This window comes from Lagopus leucura, unplaced genomic scaffold (genome assembly GCF_019238085.1).
Source record: "Lagopus leucura isolate 7727_CA_CO unplaced genomic scaffold, USGS_WTPT01 Super-Scaffold_100040, whole genome shotgun sequence".
NCBI classification, from domain to species: Eukaryota; Metazoa; Chordata; class Aves; order Galliformes; family Phasianidae; genus Lagopus; species Lagopus leucura.
In genome coordinates, this window is record NW_024962289.1 from 4,036,294 (window position 1) to 4,058,474 (window position 22,181).

The 22,181-nt window shown below is 44.6% G+C and overlaps 1 protein-coding gene across 1 annotated transcript in view; it reads left to right on the top strand.

The window, feature by feature from the left end:
- SHISA6 (shisa family member 6) overlaps positions 1 to 22,181 on the top strand; it is a 215,374-nt gene that overhangs the window by 178,705 nt on the left and 14,488 nt on the right. Inside the window, exon 4 of the mRNA XM_042883938.1 lies at positions 17,053 to 17,115. Within this exon, the coding sequence (XP_042739872.1) occupies positions 17,053 to 17,115 (63 nt within the window). The remainder of the gene's footprint in view (positions 1 to 17,052; positions 17,116 to 22,181) is intronic.

A 22,181-nucleotide genomic window follows, 5' to 3' on the forward strand; every position in this document is an offset into this window, starting at 1 on the left:
AGTGCAGGGGGAGGAGAGATGAGATTATCCAGACCTTTTTATGCACCCAAGTTGTGTTTCTGCATTAGAAACTCTTGTCCTGAGCATCATTCATAGAGAGTATGACTTGAAAGTGCTTCTTGTAGTCCCTGTCATGCCCCCAAGAGCCTGCAGAGCTGCTGTCTGCATTGACATCTCAGCAGTTGCATCCTGGAGCAAATTGTACTCGTGCTTACTACGATCCCATTCATCCATTTTTAGCATTGCCATGAATTGTTGAATGGCTGCGGTGTTCTACCCCAGCACAGCTGTGTTTGATGGTGGGTGTTAAAGATTTAAAGCCATTTTTTTTCAAGTGTGCTAAAATTCTTTGTAAGATGCCATGTTCACGCAGTGCCCATCACCGTGCTGATGCGTTGTGAGGGGCTGGCCATGCAGAGCTGCACAGTGCTGGGAGGCAGTGCGGCATCGCAGCCTGGCACTGCACTGCTATGGCATGGGAGGGAGCATCTCAGCAAATGCATGGTGTTTTCATCACCTGCTTTTATTGCTGCCAGAGCCAGCCTTTGCATTCTGGTCAGGAGCTAATGAATCACGATACATTGCTTCACTTGCAGAATGCAAAATATCCAAGGAAGAAGAAATAGGAAAAATCCCAAGGCCAGCACACAGGATTCCTCTCAGCCTGCCTCTGCAAGCAGCACAGAGAAGTGCTGGCGTTCACCATGTGCACCAGGGGGATGCCACCCCTGAGGCACCCATCTGTGCTGGGCCACTTGGACTCTTTCCTTTCTGCCATCTTTCACTTTAAAGGCACCATCACTTTTCTCCTTTTTTTCCTCTCGCTCATTGAGTTTCAGAGCCTCATGCTGTGGATCAGATCAGATCCACTTGATCTTGTATCGGCTCCTCCCCTATTGCTCGTCAGGAAACAAGAGACACTCATTAGCATGTGAAGAGACAAATTTATGTATTATCTATAAATCTATTTACTCAAGCCAAGTTTAGAAGCCAAAAGTTAATTGAAGCTTTTCTTAGAAAGAGATTAATATTATCAACAAGAATCCAGGCTCTTTCTGTTAATTAATAGTCATTAATGATATGAGGTATAAAATAGCTAATAAAATAGAGGGATGTGTGATCCGACACCATCATCCACAGTGCCCCTCAGTGCAGACAGGCAATGGATGGGGGGCACAGGGGTCCCTGGGCTGAGCAGGACAGTGAGAGATGAGATCAGACTTTCAGCGAACTGTCCCCATGGAAAAGGCAAAGCAGTGACATTAGCCCTTGCAAACTGCAGTCCTGCCCAGCAGGGCACAGGCTGCTCTCCTCTAGATGCAGAGGCCTGGTGCAGAGCTGCCTTTCTGCAGGGTTGCAGGGGGAAGGTGGCCCACAGAGTCCCCTGTGCTTTTCTGCAGGATGCCCAGCCCCTTCCCAGCTGCTGGGGGCCTCAGAGAAGATATGGGGCTGCTCAGCCTACAGAATCTCGGGGAGACTCACAGCTTGGGAAGGCCTGGAGCAGATGTTTGCTCATCCCTAGGGCAGCCCTTTCCCTGCAAAGATGCTGATCCTGCATTTCTGCCCAAACATTTCCAGCTGTGTAATCCTTGGGAGGATGTGTCGCCTGATCACAGCTGAGGTGTGAGTTTTATGGCAGCCAACTGCAAATAGGCACGTTGTTGAGGAATGCCTGATTTCAGCTTCCACTCAGCCTGGCTTTTCCAAGCCTATGGGTTTACAACGCTTACTGCAACATGTGCAGCTTCAGCCTTGCCTTCTGCTCCCTCATTCCTTTATGTGCTGAAGGATCTCCAGTACTTCTTCAAAAGTGAGGCGTTTCTCCAGTGGAGCTGGTTCTCCTGAATTTAGAAGGTGGAGGTGGAGGTGGCCTGGGTGAAAGAAAGCAGAATGAGTAAATATAACACCAAGTAAAAATACTGTGTGAGGAGAGGAGAGCCCGTATCTGAAACAGCAAAATGCTCATGTGAAATGAAGCTGAGTTTGCATTTGGTAGAATTTTCCCAGTTAGGTTTTGGAGAATGTATCTCTTCTTCCAAAATGCTCTAGAAAAGGGTCTGGGAAAGGAAACCACCAGCAGGAAAGTTGTCTCCAACTTAGCTGTCCATATGGACAGCAGCACAGCATCATAGGGGGAAAGCAGATAGAGAGTAAAACAGAGAAAAGAGATGTTCTGCTTTGGGAAATGTCCTGCACACTGTAAAGGCATCCTGCAAGAAGCATTGTGCTATCTGGGGTCTTCTCCTCTTCCTTCTCCCAGATTCTCAGTCTGAAAAACAGGTAAGGGATTTCCCCACAGTGCTGGAGGCTTTTTGGATTTAACAAGGTAAAAGAGAGATGTCTGCATGTCTACAGCTTGGCAATCTGCTTTGGATCTCAGATGAGAAGCATCCACAGACTGTGAAAGGATCCCAAACCAGCACAGGGGAGACAGACATCGGGACAGAAACATCGCTCCGGTCTGCCCACATCACTCTGCCCTGGTGTGCTTTCACTTACATTCAGCCCTTAACTTTCAGCATGCTCATTTCTTAGGTGAGTGCTGTAGGATGAAGGCAATGTGGTCGTCATGCTTTTGCAACCACAGAGCAGGGCTTTCCCAGTCCTACCCTCCCAGCACACCTTGCTTGACTTCAGTTGTATTTCCAGCTCTCCTCCCATTTTCTTTGACTCCTTTCTCACACCTTTGCTGCCCACCCTTTACAAGGACAGCCCTCACAACAAGCAATGTAATTAATTACTTGGCATCCCACGTCTCAGGGTTGTTTTACCCAAGGGCTGCAGACGGGACGGCTTGCCACATTCAGAAGGATGCAGTCAGGCTGTGCTAATTTATCTGAAATGCCTTGGTCCAGCTGAGCCCAGATTTCCTCCAGCTACAGCATAGTCCTTCAGCAGCTTCGGAACTACAGGATTTTGCAGCTCTTGCAGAGAATGGGGTTGGGAGGCTTGAAAAGACAGTCTAGCTTGGACAAACATAATTTTTCTTATTGAAATATGGTTGTGATCTTTACTCTGACCACACAGGCCACTTGCTCATGCAAGTTTGGTTCCTGTAGCAGCTTCACATTTGATCCAGAACTGCTGAAGCAAGCCAGTCACTTGGCGTGATGCCCCAGTGCCTTCAGTCTGACACGAATAACATTTGTCTCTGTGAGGGGCAGCTGCACCCTCATTCCCACCTCCAGCTGCTCAGCACTACCTCCATCCTTTGAGAAGAAACTGAGATCAGGAAAATGATCTGGTCATAAAAAGCGTAGAGGATTTCCTGCAAGATCATCTAGACACTGCCATGATACATCTGTACACAGGCACAGGAGATGCAGAAGTACATTGGGGAGCGCTGAGGGAGGAGCAAGACCATCTTGTTAGTGTACTCACATCCAGTTGATAAGGCTACAGAACTGCTTTGCTTGGCCTTGGTGAGCATGGTGCAGATATAAAATTAAACATCAATAAAACTATGTTCCAACAAGCATAGCTAAGCATCAAATTTGCTAATGTAAGTATTCCCATGGAAGGCAGCGAGTGAGTAAAGAGATAGAAATTGCTTTACCTACAGGAGAGAGCTATGAATACTATGCCTGGTCATATTGCCAGGATTCAGTATAGGAAATACTGCACAAGTTATTGAGGAAGCTTCAGTATTACAACCCCATGTGTTAAAGAAAACATAGAATCATAGAATCATAGAATGGCTTGGGTAGGAAGGGACCTCAAGGATCACGAATCTCCAGCCCCCTGCCACATGCAGGGCCACCAACCTCTCCATTTAATACCAGACCAGGCTGCCCAGGGCCCCATCCAGCCTGGCTTTGGACACCTCCAGGGTTGGACGGGGCATCCACAGCCTCTCTGGGCAGCTGTTCCAGCTCCTCACCACTCTCATAGTAAAGAACTTCCCCTGACATCCAACCTAAATCTTCCCTCCCTCAACTTCAAACCATTTCCCCTTGTCCTGCTGTTATCTATCCTTTCAAAGAGCTGACCCCTCCTGAAACCACAAACGAGGTCTGAAAACAAACCTGAGATTGTATTAAAAAAAAAAAAAAAAAAAAACACAAAAAAACAACAGGCTCAAAATAAATAAATGTTGAGTTCTTTTCTTTATCTTTTTGCCTTCAGGGCCTTGGAGGTGCAGTTTGCTGCTGCTGCCTCTGCACTAATGAGGAGGTGGGGAGCCCCCTGTAATGAAAAGGACAGATGACATTCCTACCTAGTGAAATGATTCAAGGACCTGGGGTTCTTTAAGGACTTGTGATAAAGCACCACACTTTTGCTAAAATTGGGATAGTCCAAAAAAAAAAAAAAAAGCTTTTGTGTCAGGTAATGCTCATTTTCTATGCAAAGATATACTGGGGTGCCCCAGAAACGTTGTGGAAAGACAAACTAATGATCAACATTAACAGTGGTTTTAAAGTATTCCTTTAGTGGTCAGCAGAGGATTTCCAGACAAGAAACCTATTTGAGCAAAACTAAACATACAGTGAATATTCCTGAGCAATTCTATGATTCTTTGTAGAGGGTTGCTCGAGTTTGGGTAGTATGGTCAAGTTGCAGTTGGACTTGATGATCCCTAAGGTCTTTTCCTACCTGAGCCAATTCTATGATTCTATGATTGTATTGTGACTTACTGTCAATAGAGACAAATTAATTGTTTAAAGAGCTTTCGAGTTGCCAAGCTGGTGCCACGTTTGGTGCACTGGAATGCAGGCAGGTTTTCTGCACTGTGTGGACTCAACACTCTCTGAGATCAGTGTCAGCCACAACGTGCTTTATTACATCTCCTTCCTGCAAAGAGGAAGGCAAGTTCCCCGAAGCACATCCAGATCTTCTCATTTTTCACAATTTCTTTTTCCTTTAACATTAATCTTCCAATTTTCCCTACATCTAAACCTCCCTGCGACTTACAAGTACACCAAAAACAATAATTAAAAATAAAAAAAATTAGTGGTTCATCATCACTTCAGCTGGTTTTGAGTCGGCCAAGCAGAAAATTTCTAATTAGAACATATGGAAAAGGGCTATTTAATTGAACAGTTATTTTTAAGAAGTTAAAATAAGAGGCGTGCAGAATGCATCCAAAGGTCTGCGTTCATGGGGGGAGCACAGCAGTGCTGGTCAGAGCTAATGCAGCTGTCCTCAGCTATTTAGAGAGCACGCATTGCTTTCTCCCACATCAGATCAGGTGGAATGGAAAGACTGCAAGAATAGAGCAGGTGATTAACAGCAAAAAATGAGATTTTGATGCTGGCATATAGAGATAGTACTACCAGAGTTCTGTTTTGAAAGCCACCGTTTAATGTGACTTCAGTTAGACTTAAGCAGATGCTTAAAGTTAACCACCTGCTTAATTGCTGCTAGGTTAGGGATGGATTTAAAGAGAGCTTTTAGTTCTTCTTCAACACAGTGCCACTCTCTTTTTGCCCCAGTGAAGCACTTCTGTCTATGGTTCATTTTAAGCACTTCATTAGTGCTTGTGACTTCACTTGCGTGCTTAAAGTTAAGAACATGATCAGTGTTAGACTGCATCAGGATCTTAATCGTCTGTGCAGTGCTGCCCCAAGCAATGCTCAGCAGTTAACAAGCATGCAAACAAGTCCTGCAGCAGGGAACAGAAAATGCCAGAAATCAGCAAAAGGAGGAAAGAGGCTTCAAGAAATCCTGACCCACCAGTTGCTGCTCCTGGCCCACAGCAGAGAGCTGTGCCATGTCACAAGGAATCCCCATGTGGCTGTCCAGGTGCTGGCACATGAGCAGCAAGGGAATTTCTGTGTTTAAAATCAGTGGGTTGTTTTACATATACATACATATAAAATATATTTATGTATAATATGTGTAATAGGTGCTGGAAAGGAGCTTACTTTACACCTGCAATTGGAGCAAGAGCACCTTTCTCAAGGAGCTTCTGCTTTTCCACCTGGCTGGCTGGACAAACAAGTGGTTGCATAGTGGGAGCTCCCTGCTTGCAATCCATAGAGATATGTTTTCCTCCCTTGTCGCCAGTATGAATGTCATATTCACTTATGGATAGAACTTCTATATGTAAGGTTTCTATATGTTAGAAGTATAGCAGAAGTGAATTAATTAGTGTCCCAGCTGTGCCTGGACAATTAGGAGACAATCTCATATGCAGTGGATTTTTGCTTCTGGGGCTAGAAGTTCCTTTTCCTTGCATTCCATGAGTGTTACGGTACATCAGTTAGGTGTGCTGAGAATTTCCAGCCCCCACACAGGCTCCTTTCTCTGCCCCACAGAGCTGCAGCTGAGCTCCAGCAGCCTCCTGGTGCTGCAGACCTGCACTCCCCTGCTCCTCACCTTCCTTCTCCTGTGAGATAACCCCAAACTGCTCTTTGTTCTTCTGCCTAACCAAAGGAGTTAGAGCACTAGGATGTGTCAGACCATCTCTTGGGTTTTCTGTTTTTCCACCCAGTCACTGAAGGCCCCAAACCACTGGACACAGTGTCAGTGGACCATGTCATACATTGGGTGCCCCATCCCTGGAGGCATTCAAGGCCAGGCTGGATGTGGCTCTGGGCAGCCTGGTCTGCTGGTTGGCGACCTGCACATAGCAGTTGAAACCAGATGATCACTGATCACTGATCATTTCAACCCAGGCCATTCTGATTCTATACACGTTCTCAGGAAACCCCATTTGGTTACAGGGGAAATCATATAAGGTTCTTTTTGTGCCTGGAGTGTAAGAAGTAAGGTGGCCTCGAGTTTAGCTTTCTGCTCAATCCTCTGTATTTTCTGTGTAAAGAGAGGAGGATGGGACAGCCAGGCTCTTTTGGGCTGTTTCCTGAGGCTCAGCTCCCTGCTCACACAGCAGAAACACTGACACATGGACACCCCTTCCTGCAGGGATTTCATCCTTACTTTTTGTTTCTCTTGATACCTCATGAACGAGGGATAAACAGGGGGAAGACTTTGTGTTCCCATTCCTTCTCCTTCCTGCCAATACCACGGGGTTAAAAACAACCACGTGTTTCTTCCCAAGGCATTAGCATAATTATCTCTCCACTCTGAATGTGTAATAGCTGGCTGTATTCCACATAAGACTGCATTTAACTAATCCTGCTTTAGAGACTCACACTATTTATACCTTCTAAAATCAACTTCATCTTCAGAAATGCCCTTTAAAGGACACATTTTGTTCTGTTCTGACCATATGTTTTCACTGTGATCTGCATACTTCCAAAGGTTGGCATCCAGGACTGCTCCCCCAGATGCTGTTTGTGCATCGCTGCCGTACGTTAGTCATGCAGCCTGCTCAGCTGCTTGATTTCTGAGAATCCCACTCCATATTTATCTAATTACTTTGCGTTCAGAGGGTTGGTGGGAAGTTCTCAAACACAGAGGAGATCCCAGGCACTGATTGCCAACACCAGCTAAGTTAGTCCAAGAGGATTTGCCTCCAGCTGTGCAGTTTTCTGTCCCAGAAAGATGCTCCCTGCTCTCTTTCTTTTTCTCTGAGTTTCTTCACTTTCATTTCACTTTGTTCTCCTGATCTATGCTGGAACATGCAAGAAAAGGCAGCCCCAAATATACAAAAATCAAAGAAAATCGGTGCAAATAAAGTGTGAAATGCTATAGGGAAATTTGAAACTCTGAGTCAACAGTGAGTTCAGACTTCCCCATTTTGGGGTATCATTGTCTCTATTGTTTTCTAAATTAGGATCTTGGAATAACCTTTATCTTCACCATAGCATTGTTCTTTTTAAATATCATTTTAGCCAAGAGTGGGAAATATCCTTCTCGAGGCCTTGTTTTTGTTCGAGCTTTTGTTGTGTTCTGTTGTTGTTGTGTTCTTGGGCAGCCCAGTAAGTCACGTACATTCCCTGAAGCAGTTGGGCTGGTCAACTTCAAAGCCCATTGCAGCTGAGTATTTTCCATCTGCAGCTGCACACTTGCCTCTGCCTTGATTTCATTCCTGTTCATTTCAGTCTCCACTTCCAGGAGCATTAAAATAATGAATGACCAAAACCCATTGCAGTGAAGCAGTTATGGCTGCCATGCACAAACCAACCTGTTGCAAACCTGAGTGATGGGGAACGTTTCACTTTGAAGGAACTGATATGGCCACCATCACCATATGTGCTTTGTTTTTCTGCGTGAGGATCACTTATCACTGTGGTAGTCCAAGCACTTCAGCCTCCAGACTGGACAGCCACATCCAGCCTTTGAATTACCCACTTCCAACACATCCTCCCCACAGTATCCCTCATACAACCCAAATAGTGAGGGGCACGTAGTGACAGGACAAAGGGAAATGGCTTTAAACTGGAAGAGGGTTGGTGTACATTAGATATTAGGAAGAAATGATTTACTGTGAGGTTGGTGAGACATTGGAACAGGTTGCCCAGCGAGGCTGTGAATGCCCCCTTCCTGGAAACATTCGAGGCCAGGCTGGACGAGGCTGTGAGCAGCCTGGTCTAGAGGGAGGCGTCCCTGCCTATAGCAGGGTGTTGGAACTGGGTGATCCTAAAGATCCCTTCCAAGCCAAACCATTCTATGATACTATGATTCTATAAGTGTCTGCAGAAATTTGGACAGAAAGAATTGAAACTACAGTGCCATCATCACGCCAAAATAAGATCCATCTGGGAAGACCAGCGCTTGTATGCATTCCTTCTATGTGCATGTAGGCAGTAAAGAGAAGTTTAGAAAGACTTCCACTGAAGGTGGAAAACCAAGAAGTCAGCAAGTAGCTAATGTCGGAGTTGAGGTTTCCTGTATTCCTTAGCTCATACAGTCTTCATTTTCCCAAATGCAATATCTGTATTGAGCACTGCTAGGACAGGGTAGCTCTGGGCGTTAGCCTCTGCCATGTAGTGCTCACCTTGCTAAGGCAGCTGGTGCCCTGATGCTGCCTGAGGCAAGAAGGGTGGCAGGAGGGGATGCTGGGTTCTGCCGGTGTGACTCTGCCCTGTGGCCTGGAGGAAGCTGAGTCAGTTAATCATAGCCTTACAACACTACCTTGGTTTTTTGCTGCTTAAGGCTCCAGCACCTGCAACGTGATATTCAGTAGTGCTGAGCACCTGCGAGCTGCTCCAGCTATAACTTGCAGGATGTGCTTCCAGCCTGGTGCTGTGCTGGGGGGCAGGGGGCATTCCCAGCATTCCCATCCGCCCTGTGCTGCTGTGTGGTTGCATGGAAGTGCTTCCACCTGCCTTCCCTGCTCTCCTCACCTGTAAATCAGAAGTGATTGCACCTGCCCCACAAAAGTGGTATGATTAATTAGCATCTGATATATGCTTGCTAAATCCTATTACAAAATCCCCAGCGTAATCTGCAAAATCTGACCTGCCAGTTCCTCCAAGTAATAAAACCTTGCAGACACAGGTACAATTGCTGTCTGGCTCAGCTAAAACAGAGCCCACCCTACCTTCAGTGGGAGCCTGGAAACTGTTTGTGAGATTCAGATGAGCGCTAAAGGAAAGCCTGCACGGAAAATAACAGTTCCGTAATCAGTGCAGTATATGGATGGTGTGGGATATTAAAGAACAGGGCCATTCACTGCTTAATGAGGATTAAAATAACTCTTGAATAGCTGCCTTATTCCCCGAGCATCCTGTTCAATGAATGAGTCACAGGATTACAGTTGAAAAATAGGCTGGAACGGTGGAACAAAGACCTGACATAATGAATATCAAATTAAGGATTTGGGGGCAGCCTTTAATCTGGCACCTCCAGCCTTTTTGGTGACTGACATTCTGACTTTATTCATAGCTTGTTTTTGGTTTTTGACTTGTGTGTTCCTTGTTACAGTCCCTTTTTTGGGTGTCAGTTTGTTTGGGGATTGTCAGCCAGGTGCAGAACACTGCCAGCTGGATAACCATAGCATAAAGGTATCAAGTAATTAGTTATTGGCTAAGGTATGTGAAAGACAGCTGGGATTTAATGATCATTAGGCTTAGCATTCATATGCTCAGCACCTTGCTAAGGCACCACAGAGTTCTGGCTGGCTGGGACCTCACAGAGGCTCCAAGGGCTCAGCCTCCCCAGTTCAATGTGTTGGTCCCCAGTGCTGGGAGATGCCTTCCTCCTCCGTCCCTGTCTGATCTGGACTAAAGGGTCAATGCCTCCTCTCCTCTCACAGGCGACCAGCTCGGATTTGCCTGACCAGCATGGCAGCAGTTAAAGGACGTTGGCTCAAAGGTTCTCCTCCAGACACCAAATTGTGAACAGACTGTGCCCGGTGGGGACAGGCAGGTGAAAAACTGGTAGCTTTGTGCCACAGGTATTTACATTCTTATGATCACCTCTTGGTCCGCTTCTTTCCTTGCCTTGGAGGCCTGCATCTCGTTCAGTTCCTGAAGCCTGAAGTCTTTTGTAGTATTTAAGTACTCTGGAAGATTAGGCTTGAAGGGGATTTTCATTTCATTAATGCAGACGTGGAGCAGTTATCTTGTCATCTGAAAAATAAACTGCTTGCTAGTCTTTCTTTTGCTGAAAATCTCAGCTGGAAAAAAAGGGTTGAAGGTAGGCAAATGCTGAAGTTGCTGAAAAGACCAGAGGGGCAGAAGGCAAAGTGTATTTCCTGAGGGAATAGCTCCTGTTGAGCCCATTCCTTTTGTCCTGTAAAATAAAGGTGGTAGAGCAGTTCCCAATGCCTTAATAAGTACTGCAAAACTAACACAAAATATTGCATGACTTTCAGAACCATCGTATATCTGCACTATAGCTGGCATATATTAAAAATATCCTTCCTTTGCAGTTTTTATTAGGGAAGACAGGCTGGAAAATACAGCATTTTCTTTCCATATTCTGACACTTGCTATTTTTTCCATTATAGATCACAATAAATCTAGTTTTTATTAATAATAAACACATACAAAATCCCTGAGACTGAAAAAATATACCCTAGAGTAAGCTAAAACAAAGTATAAAAGGAAAGGTTAAGTCCTAGCACAAAGAAGATCCTTACTTCAGAAGATCTCCTGGATAAGAAGAGCAGAGGGAACTCTTTAGTGGATATTTAAAGTTTTCTTCATCACTGACTGAGAGTTTTGTGCTTTGAAGCACAGTTTATTTTGTGTCCCCTGACCACAGGGGACCCTTCAGTGATACTTCAGCAGATGGAGAGAGCCAGCTCAGAGAAGAGAAGAATGGTTTCCATCCATCCATCCACCCCAGAACTGGCCCAGGTGCTCTGATCTCACTGCCCACCTGATTAGCTCCAAGCACGTTGCCCAGAAGCATCAGAGACAGTCCATGTCCAGATGCCAGGGTTGCTCAGCTGCAATATCAGGACCGTGAAGCACTATGCACATTCGGTGGGAAAACTGGCCTCGTGTTTTATTATCCACAGCAGAAAAGTTGCTTGTGTTTCTTCGAATCAATCACTGGATGCCACAGCTGACACCAGACTGTCTTTTCAAAAATGCATATGCACTTCCAGTGAAATCTGAGGGATTATTAAATGAGTGGTCCCTCCTCTCCATCTGCAAACACTGGTTGGAGACACTGAAGAAAAGGATTTTGGGGAGGTCTGTTAATGCAGTTTCTTAGAGGTAAATCCTATACAGAAGCATTAGAGCTTTTGGGGTTCTCAGACAGACTGACAGCCTATCTGGTAGATGGCCCATCCATGGAGGTGCCTGAGGCCAGGCTGGATGGAGCCCTGGGCAGCCTGACCTGCTGGGGGGCAACCAGCCCAAGGCAGGGGGTGGACTGGGGGAGCTTACTGCTTACAGGTCCCTTCCAACCCAAACCATTCTATGAGTCTACAACCGCAGCACAAGGATCACTTGAGCAAGGCAGCACAGCTACCTAGACAGGTCCCCTAGCACTTGCCAGTACCAGCAGATTTCTTCTTTCCCCTAAACGCTCCATCTCCTTCCCCTCTCAGAGGGACTCAGCCTTTCCAGCCCCCCCTTTGGCCTGTGCCACCCCTCACACAGCCACCACCCCCATACAGACCCAGCATCCCACCCCTCCAACCCCACGTTCCCTTCTCCTGCCATAAGTTAACCCTCAGCCCCACGTGGGTTGCACTTCCCAGAGCAGCAGTTGGGGGATTCACATGTAGACTACGGGCACAACCTGACGGGATGCAGCATTTCACTCTGTCCTAACTACTCAAATCCATTTCCTTTGCAAAGGGACACGAAGCCCTTAACATCCCTGGGTGGGAGCACAGGTTTCTTTCTCCCCGTAGAATGCAGCTTTCTTTCTGCTGGTTATTGTATCTGATAACTACTCCAGCTGTGCTCAGAAATTTTGCATTGTGGTCTGGCAATTCAGAGCTCTATGAATTCTTTATTTCTCTAATGCAGTTTCCTAGTAAATAGCTTTGAACTCAGATCCTTGTCTCTACAATAGCTATGCTTCTGCCTAGCTGGCACTTCACAATTAACAGCATTATCTTGTTAAACCTGGAGAGGTGTAGGAAGGCTCACCCATCATTTTAAAGCATTTTATTGCTTAGAAACTGTTTACAATAGGCTACAGAAGTTGTAAATGCGGACCAGCACTGCATTCAGATGCCTGATTAGCTCAGCCATGTGAAAATGCCAATAATTCAGGGTTCTATTTTGGACATCATTTCTTAAGCTGTAACCTGAAAGCACCTGGGATTTTTGAAGAAAAAAAAATGGAGGGAAGGCAAAAAATAAGAAGTAGGATGAGATTTGGGGTGAGATGGAAAGCTGTATCACAAGGCTGTCATTCCTATTCACGTTTCTAATCACTATTCACTATTCTAATCACTGCCCTCAGTGAAGACACAACTTGCCCTGGGAGTTGCCAGACCAAGTCACTGCTTGAGCACCCTGTGCCTAGAGAAGAAAAAAAATGTTGTTTCCCTTCTGGAACAGTTACTTGCTAAGGTTTTGTCAGCTACTGCTTTACGTGCTTACATTCCACACCCACAAGCATCTCCATCAGCACCGTGTAACCTTTCATCTGTTGGCTCCTGCAGTGTGCGAGCTGCAAAGAGAACAAAGAATCTGTATCTTCAGGTTTTCAGCAACTTGATTTGAAAATTGTCTCTGCTATAGCCAAGCTGGAAGTCCTTGCTGTGCTTAGCTGCCCTGCATGACTGCAACCCTACCACACCTGGCTGAAACCCACAGGAACCAGCATAGATACCACTGGCTACTGTACAAAGCAGATGAAAGTGTGGAGACCTCCTGGGGAAACATCTCCCTTTGTAAGGCTTTTGGAAGGGAAATGGCTGTGTAGATATTCAGTCATGCTCAAGGAAGTTACCACCTGCAAACATCAAGGAGAGGGCACCAAAAATAGAGCAGGCTCGTTACTCACTACCTAGTTTGCACCTCCCAGAAATAGATTTAGTATCTTATAAATAAAGTTATATATATAATTAAAAATATTATATATATAAAAATTATATATATATATAAATTAAAAATATATATAATTAAAATAATACATAAACGATGGATAACATAATGGATAAAATACAGAATGGACACAAAGCTGAACATGATCCAGCAATGTGATCCGGCTCTTGTGGCATAGAAGTCCACCAGCACCCTGGGCTGCATTAGAAGAAGCACTGACAGTAGGTTGAGGTGGGAGACCCTGCCCCTCTAGCTAGATGTGTGGTGAGACACATCTGGGATGCTGGGTTCTCCAGTACAAGAGGGAGGGATATCCTTGGGAGGCCCCAGAGAAGGACCACAAAGATGTTGGAGAGACTGAAACATCTGTTATATGGGAAGAGACTGAGAGACTCAACTGCTCAGCCTGCAGAAGATAGGGCTCAGAGAGATCTGATCAATGTATAATAGCTGATGGGGGAAATAAAAAGTCAGATATTTTTCAGTGTTGCCTGATGATAGTACAAGAGGCAATAATAACGAACTGAAAAACAGAAAGTGTTGATTAAACTTAAGAAAAAGCTTTCTTAATGTGAGGGTGGTTGAACACTGGAAGAAGTCTCCATCCTTGGAGATCCTCAGAGTCCAAATGTTGGGCAACTTGATCCAGCTTTGAGAAGGGAGTTGGGCTGGATGACCTCCAGGGGTGCCTCCAGCTTTGCAGTCCTGTGATTCTGTGAACACAGTGGCAGAAAACAAGCTGTAAGAGAAAAGCAGTGGTTCTCAGGGCACAGACAGCCCTGATTTACACTGTGTAAAACAGCTGCTTTTGTGACCTTACAAATTCTGCATAGAGGAGACTGCCCCAAAGTTGTGTATCTGACTGTCTCAGCACCCCAGCTGCTGGCTGTAATGACTGCACACCACTCAGATGGTTAATACCCAAAATACATTTCTGCCTGAGAGCGTCATGAACCGATTATCTGCCCAAGGAGGCTGTGGATGCCTGCAGGCATTCAAGGCCAGGCTGGATGTGGCTCTGGGCAGCCAGGTCTGCTGGTTGGCAACCTGCACATAGCAGGGGGTTGGAACTGATGATCACTGTGGTCCTTTTCAACCCAGGCCATTCTATGATTATGACTGAAGCCTACGGATAATGGCCCAGACCTTTCTCCATAGCTTTTTCAGAAGCACAAACTGTTTAGATTTTTTAAGACAATAGTCAGGTTGCTGATTGACAAGCCTCATGAGCTAGAAATATCTTCCTTTGGAAGAGTTTTCTAATAATAAATTGTTTTCTTACGCTGGCCAAGAAGTTTGAAAGACCTAATAGTTGTTGAAAACAGAGAAATGATTCAGTTGAGAACTAAAGTATATTGTGTTTCTGGTAAGAGAGACTAAAAATACTGCAGTTATTCCTTTTAAGTATTTGTCAGAATCACCATCACATAAAGTCTTTCAAAATTATGTTACTAAAAATGTCTGAACTCCAGAACACGTTGAAACCTACTGCAGAAATTACGAATGGCATTCTGTGCTGTGCTCGCTGAATACTGGGCAAGAAGAGTCCAAGGTGATCCTAAACCTCTGATGGTCCGATTGTTAGGATTCCAGAAAAATTCAAGATTTTTCACATTAGAGGGCAATGAGGCAACTGAGAGAACAGAAACTGGAATAAAAGCAGGATTTTTTGCTTGCAGGATTTTTTGCTTGCTAAAAGCAGTGAGCAGTGGAAGATCAAAAGGGAAATTCCGCCCTGGTAGAGCTGCATGCCACTTAGTGGAGGGCACTTCGGTGCCTATGTGACCCTGGCTTCATATCAAGATTTGTTCTTTGTATATTGGTAGCCAGGCTAATAACTTTTCTGACCTTCTTTGGTGGTGTATTCAGTGAGTGCCTGTATTCTAGATGGAGATGTAAGTTAAGCTTCCCAGTTGGTTGAAATCTGAATAAATAACCTCTGATTTTAGTCTTAAGGGTGCACAGAGCTGAGCATGTTGTGCAGAGAAATGAGTTTCCAACAGGAATAAAGTAGCAGCCAGTGTGGATTTCTCAGAAACACATCATGTCAGGATATTCTTTTAATTACTGTTATTATTTACCATGTTCTGCGGTAAGGGAGAAATAGGTTGTATCAGGGATGATGGCTTTTGTAGGTTTTCAGTACTTTCAGGAAAAGTAATGTGAGACAAATGGGAAAAATATGGTCCTACTGAACTTCTATAAGGTAGATGTCATCCTGGCTGCCTAACCACAGAAGGTGAGTAAATATCAGCAGAGAGATGAACGGATGTGGTTCTGCATTTTGTCTTTTTGTTTGTGGTGGAAAAGATTTCCTTATTAAATTTGCAGATGGTGTGAAGCTTGGATGGCCGTGAGTCTATTAGAGAATGGTATTAGAATTTAAAATATTCTTTACAAATTGCAGAAATAGACTGAAAATAAATTGATTAAGTGGAGAAAAATGCTAGGTATTGGACTGAAACAAATACTAAAATGCCTTTTGTACACTGAGCATGTGAACAAGAAGCAATCTGTTTGAAAAGCAGTAAGGAATCATAAAGGATCATAAGCTTGATCTGAACCCAGAAATATGGCCCAGGTTGTGTACTTGAGAGGGACCGAGGTCAACAGTGGAGCAAGAAGGACACTGGACTGAAAGCAAAGATAAAGCAAACATTACACCATTACAGAGAAACATGAAGGAAATTACATCATTTAGCTTGAGAAATAAGGGAACATACAGTAACAGCTTTGTTACAAAGTACCATTGCAGAAAGAACAGGGATTTTCTCCATGTCCCTGGCAGACAGGAAGAAGGAATTGTCCTTAAAAGCAAGGTCTTACGGAACAGACCTCCTGGGGAAGAAATGAAATATCAATGAGAGGTTTTTCAGAATAGCCGACTTTACATCAAGCATGAGGTGTAAGTTTCTTGAAATCACCTCACCACACTTTAATACATACCCTAACCAGGCCAACAGATCTGGACAAAGACATTTCATTCCTCATCAAAGGCTTTCTGGAAGCTAAGGATGACCAAAGTTAATCAGCAGTCACTTGCTTAATGTTTCTTTGTTACAGTGAGAAAAGAGAACGGTGTTTTCCACCCCAAAGGATGGCAGCAAATTACTGCTGCCATTGACCACTGACCATGCCAGCACTGCTGCCATCGACCGTCCCTCCTCCTTTTCAGCTCGGTGCATTTATCTGAGAATGCATCAGGTCCTGTGGGATCCTCTCAGAGAGGCAGAGCTCCACCCAGGTGCAGCTGTTGAGCCCTTCTGCCTGCATTTATGAAGCTATTAATTTGATCCTTCCCTGTACTCATGTGATGTTGCTGTGGATGGCTGTGGTCACAATGGGAGAATCTGTTTTCCACGTAGTGGGGGCTGATGTCCTGAAAGCTCCATGTTGGATGGAGAAGGCATGGAGCTGGGCTCTGAGGTTCCATCCCTCCCAAGAAGGTATCACTGATGCCTGCTAGTCCCTGTCTGGACATGCTTCTTACCTTTGCAGATTACTTTAATTTGCAGGCTCAGCAGAAGGGGAGCAGTTTCTTATTATCATGTTCTTCTTGCTTCTGGAATTTTAAGTGAACTGTGTAACAGACTCTTCTGCTTTCTTAAGCATTTTCTTCTCCTTTCTTTAATCATGCTGAGATTTCCTGTGAATGCTGTGAGCTGTAATTATCATCTGCAGATCAGTGGGTTTGCTAAGCTGTTTCTTAAAGGGATCTTTTTTTTTTTTCTGTGAATTTCAGATGACCAAGAACAAAATTATAATCACCTGATACTAAACAGTGCCACCCAGACACCTACACATGGTAAGAGAAAACAGAGCAAAATTACACATGTTGTAACTTTCCTCTGCCAGCCAGTACCATTTACTGGTATCAAAGTATGTTTAATGTTAATTGAATGGTTCCCATGGCAGTGATGCATGAATGATGGATTCCATTAGCATTAAACATAGGACCATATTTTTCATTAGTGCAAACAATTAAATATGGCCCAATCTTGTATAACTTTAATCATCATCTTTGTGTTTCCCCCTGTCTGGTTGCTCCCTTCTCACTTCCACATCAGCAAAGTGCTGTCAGATTTAAGTACACAAAATGACACCCAAAGAAAAGGCCATCTTGTTGACTGAGCCACTCAACTCACAGTGCTGACTGCATATTTTTCAGATAGGTTAGAAGGACACTGAACATGGAGTAAGGGCCCTTAAGCTGACGTGATTTTGGCATTAATGGCCAGTATGTGACCAGTGTTTGGGATCCTCCAAGCTATCCAACCCACACTTGCATGGGTCTGGCTGGGATAATGTACTGAAGCCCCTGATGTGCAGTGGCACAATACACTCAAACAGAGTTTGAGTTTCTTGTATGCAAGGTAGATAAGGACTGTGAAGAGACCTGGGACTCCCCCTGCTCACTTTTCATAACCAGAAATACCCCTTACTAAACAATTTCTGATGTTTGCTTTCCCACCCCTTTATTTTACTGTGGGAATGTGGACGTTTCCCCACCCCTAGGAACTTATGAAACCCATTTGTCATGTCACTACACCCACAGCAAGGGGGACTGTCACTGAGCTATCCTCATGGCCTCAGAAGTGACACCTCAGGAGTTGTCTGGGGCAGCCTATCTCCGCCATATATCCTGTTCATCCTCCAAAGCTCCCCTTGCTTTGGTTCTCAACACAAACAGCTTTGAATGTGTTGAGTGTCCTTCTAACACTGCTCTTGCTGAGCTCCATAAAAGGACGATTTTCATGTATTACCTCTGTACATGGTTTAACATATTTAGTGACATCTTTCTCTCCAGCCCCTGTCCTCTTGACCAAGTAAACTTACGAATGCCCTTCATCAACCTTCAGCCACTTTCAAGAGTTCCGCTGCACCTCAGAGATATTCCTTCACTGTCCTCCTACTTTCCACTGGAAATATTTTAACCTGGAGCTGTGCCTTTGCTTCCCCTGTGGCCAGAAGCCCTGCCCTTCTTCCTCCTCTGCCTGAGCGCCTTCCTTGCTTTGACCTCAGCCCAAGACGAGCAGTCCTCTTGGCAGCATGTCCCTCCCTGCACTGCAGCAATCACAGACCACCAGCAGAACCCCCTGCATCTTCCCGGCTCCAACCAGACCCGAACCAGTCACTGACCCTCTGCCTCTGTGCAATCAGCCCAACCTCTGAATGTACCCCTATTTGCTGTGCTTTCTTCCCTCTTCACCTGGTGCCTTGTCTCAATCTCTTCCTTGTTCCTCCCTTTACCTTTGAATGTGAGATATTTCTCCAGCACTCGTGGGAACCCCCCCTTGCTGAGGAACCAATAAGTGATGACATCTCATCCTAACACATATCGGTTCTCTCTTCTTGTAGCTCTAAACTGATGTGTTTGTTACTCTTTTTGTTCTGGTGGTTGTTTTTAACTCTGTAACTTCACTTTGACAAATATTCTGGAACTGATTTATTGGGAAAGTTGTGTGTACTCCTGTAAGAACTTCCACATTTTGTTATAAAAAATGGTGGAAGAGCAATTTGCCCTTGAAGAAGTCTCCTCCAAGCTTTTCTGTTTCCCCTTCCTATGGGCTGGGTCATGCTGCTGCTCAGCCTGCAACTTACTTTCTGCTGTAAGGATGCATTTTTTTTTTCCATCTCCCAAAGAACTCAGTGGCCACATAGGAGTGTTGATTGAATGTGAATTGCCAGCCTCAAACACTGTCCAAAACACTGTTTTTTCTTTCAATAATGTATTGCTTTCATAAGAATCCTAATAGGATTGGAATTGTATTTCCTTCTGCCTGCCTCTCTGCCTCCTGCTACTTGCTTCCCACATCCCCAACATGCCAGGTTCCCAGAGCTGCCCCTCCTGACCCAGGTGAGCCCAGATTGCCTTCATATGTGTGCAGGAGTGTTAATGTAGTTCCATTTCTAGAACCCTACTGCAGTCAGTAATTCAAACTAACAGCATGTGCTCAAATGGTTAAACTTTGCTCTGGGCCTGACAGATGCCTTTGTTTTTTATCGGCTTGAGAGAGAAAATCAGAACAGACATATTTGTGCTCTTGGCGTAGAAACTTTTGCTTTTGTTCTCCACTACTGTTATCTGAGGATTGTGGTTGTACAAAGCAACTCGGATGATCTGGCTACAAATAACAGCATGATTTGGAGTTCTCTTTTGTTCCTGAGTTATCTGTGTAGTCACGGCCACTTCCATTTGAGATACAGGAGTGCTGCTCTGCTGAGCCATTGCCCAGTGACTTTAAAGTGGTATTTGGACTTTTCAAATAAGGGATCAAAAGAGCATTCAGTATTCATAATTTATTGCTGAAATTCTGAGATAGTTCAGCAAAGCCACAGATCTAATTTAATTCTCTTCCCGGGTAAGACATGGCATACATTTTTCTGTGTGATTGTGCAGATCTGTAGCTGGACATGAGCTGTCTCTTTGAGCACTGTTTGTGAGCTCTGCCCCTCAGCCTGCCTCGCACCCACCACAAAGGGACACCTGCAACAAGCAGAAGAAGGGAAGGAAACCAGTGCAAGGTTCAGGACGTGCCCTGCATCACACATGGACCAAGTTCACTCTCTGCTGAAGCAAAAAGACAGAGAACAGTTCTCATGCTACCAGCAGACTGCAAGCAGGGCAGAGGATGTAGGCAACATGCCACTTAACAATCAGTGCTGTTAACACAGGAAGACATTTCAACCTGAGCAGTCAGAAAATCCCTCCTGTGTGGAGGAAATCCTCACAGACCCCCAGGGGCTGCCTCACCCAGCAAGGATGCACTTCATCTGGTTTATGTGAAGGGGAGGGGAGTTGTTGCAAAGTGGAGATGCCTGTAAGGACTAAAGCTCAGAGGCTGATGATCTTCCCATCTCCCATCTTCCTAGCAGTGTTATCATTCTTTACTTTCTCCTCCTATTCCTATTTTAGCAAGTGTCCAAAGTCATGTAACTGTGGGAGTATGCAGAGGAGGTTCTCCACAACCCAGCTGTGGTAGATATGGGGCCCAGGGCTCTGCAGGGGTCTTCCTCACTGAGGAGGGATGACAGCCAAGCCCCCCATGCTTTCCCTGCATTGTACAGCTAGTCCTTAGTAAATGCAAAGCAAACAGCACCAGATCATCAGTATCCCCAAAAGTTTTGGGAATCATAACAAGTTCTCAGCATGCAGGAGTGACCCAGATGTGCTGTTGCACCGGAGCAGCCATTCTGCCAATCAGCATTTTGGAAGCAACCCACAGTACCTCCATTAGCAACACACTTTTGTTCAGCTGGCACGGTGAGAAGATGGCCAACATCCATTTCCATGAACTGATATTACCTGGTGGCCTATGTCCTGCTGCCTGCAGATGCCACTGTGATGAGCCCTCTGTGATTACAGGTAATGTCTGTCAGTTCCATATCCAATCACTCTGTTTTATTACTATGGCAGATTTTTTTCCTGTAAAGAAACAAATTGAAAGACGATAAAGTCAACCCATGGCCACAGGGATCAAGAAGAAAAAAGATGACAACAAAACAGACTGGACTTGGGTTTTGTGAGATGCTCAGGTTCATTCATCAGGTTCCCAGAGCTGAAAAACCAGGAGTCTCTGGTTTAACTTGCCTTGGGTTACAGCACACATTTCCTCAGTGCCCATCGCAGTGGGCTGTGTGGCCATGAGATTACACTGAATACTTCCGATGCAGGAAAGAATAACTACTGATTAATGATGAGATTGTGTATAATCTGTTCTGTCAGGCTGCTATCATTTAATTAGCCTAGTGCTGGTAGTACGGCCAACACTGGGTGAGAAGAACGTCTTCCTTTTCCTGCTGCCTGGCTGGAATGGAGGGTATACAGAGAGGTGGCACATATTTATCCTGTTGTGGATAACAGGACATGGCAATTTCAAGGGAAGATCAAGAGAAACGACCGCAGGGCTGTTGAGAGCCCAGGGTTCAGCAGCATGTCTTCCAGTGTCCTGCCTCTGTAAGAAGGCTGTTGATTTTCTTATGATGAGGGCCTGTTTGTGTACCTAATTCACTCCTAGGGCACTGAACGCCCCATTACAGGACAGGACCTACAGTCCCACATTCTGCTTTCAGTAACCTTCAGACCTCAGTTCCTCTGAAATCAGAAGATTGATCATGGTTTCCTTAGCTCTGGTTTTACAGATTTTAGCTCCAGATGAAGAATTCTACAACTGTTTGTGGAAACGTAGAGATTTTGTATGTAAAAGCTGAATATGAGTGCTCAAGTACTTCTTTCTACAATGTGCAACTAAGTTCTCCATGTGAAATGCAAAAACACCTTTTGATACACTCATATATCTCATTTAGCTACTCAGTTTTTATACAAAATAAGCAGACAAAAAATTTCTTCTGAAAAAATCTTAAAATATGAAAAAAATAGAAGCTAAAGTACAGAACTGAAGCAATAACAAATACGTGCTGACTGCTCAGGCTCAGTTTCTGTAAAGCTTATTACTTTATTTTTTACTGCTACTTAAGTTTAATTTCATTATATTTACTGCATATTTAATTATGCTAAACCACTAAGAGCCTTGTATAAACATTTTTTTATTTCCATATAAATAACAAGGAAATTGCTAAATAATGTAGTTAGTAGGAAGTTCATGTCATAATTTTTATGTTAGTTCATTGCCTTTGATGATCATCTCAAAAAATACTTGGTAAAACATAAGGAACAAATGGTTTCACTTCAAATTTTGAAGTTGGTCAAGTGTTTTTCCAGATAATGTCTGAGTTTGCTCTTGGAGAGGTAAATTCAGTTGTAGCCATACCCAAGTGAATTTCAAATGAGTTTAAATGTATGTGAGCATCTTTTTTTTATATCCCTTCCTTCCTTCCTTCCTTCCTTCCTTCCTTCCTTCCTTCCTTCCT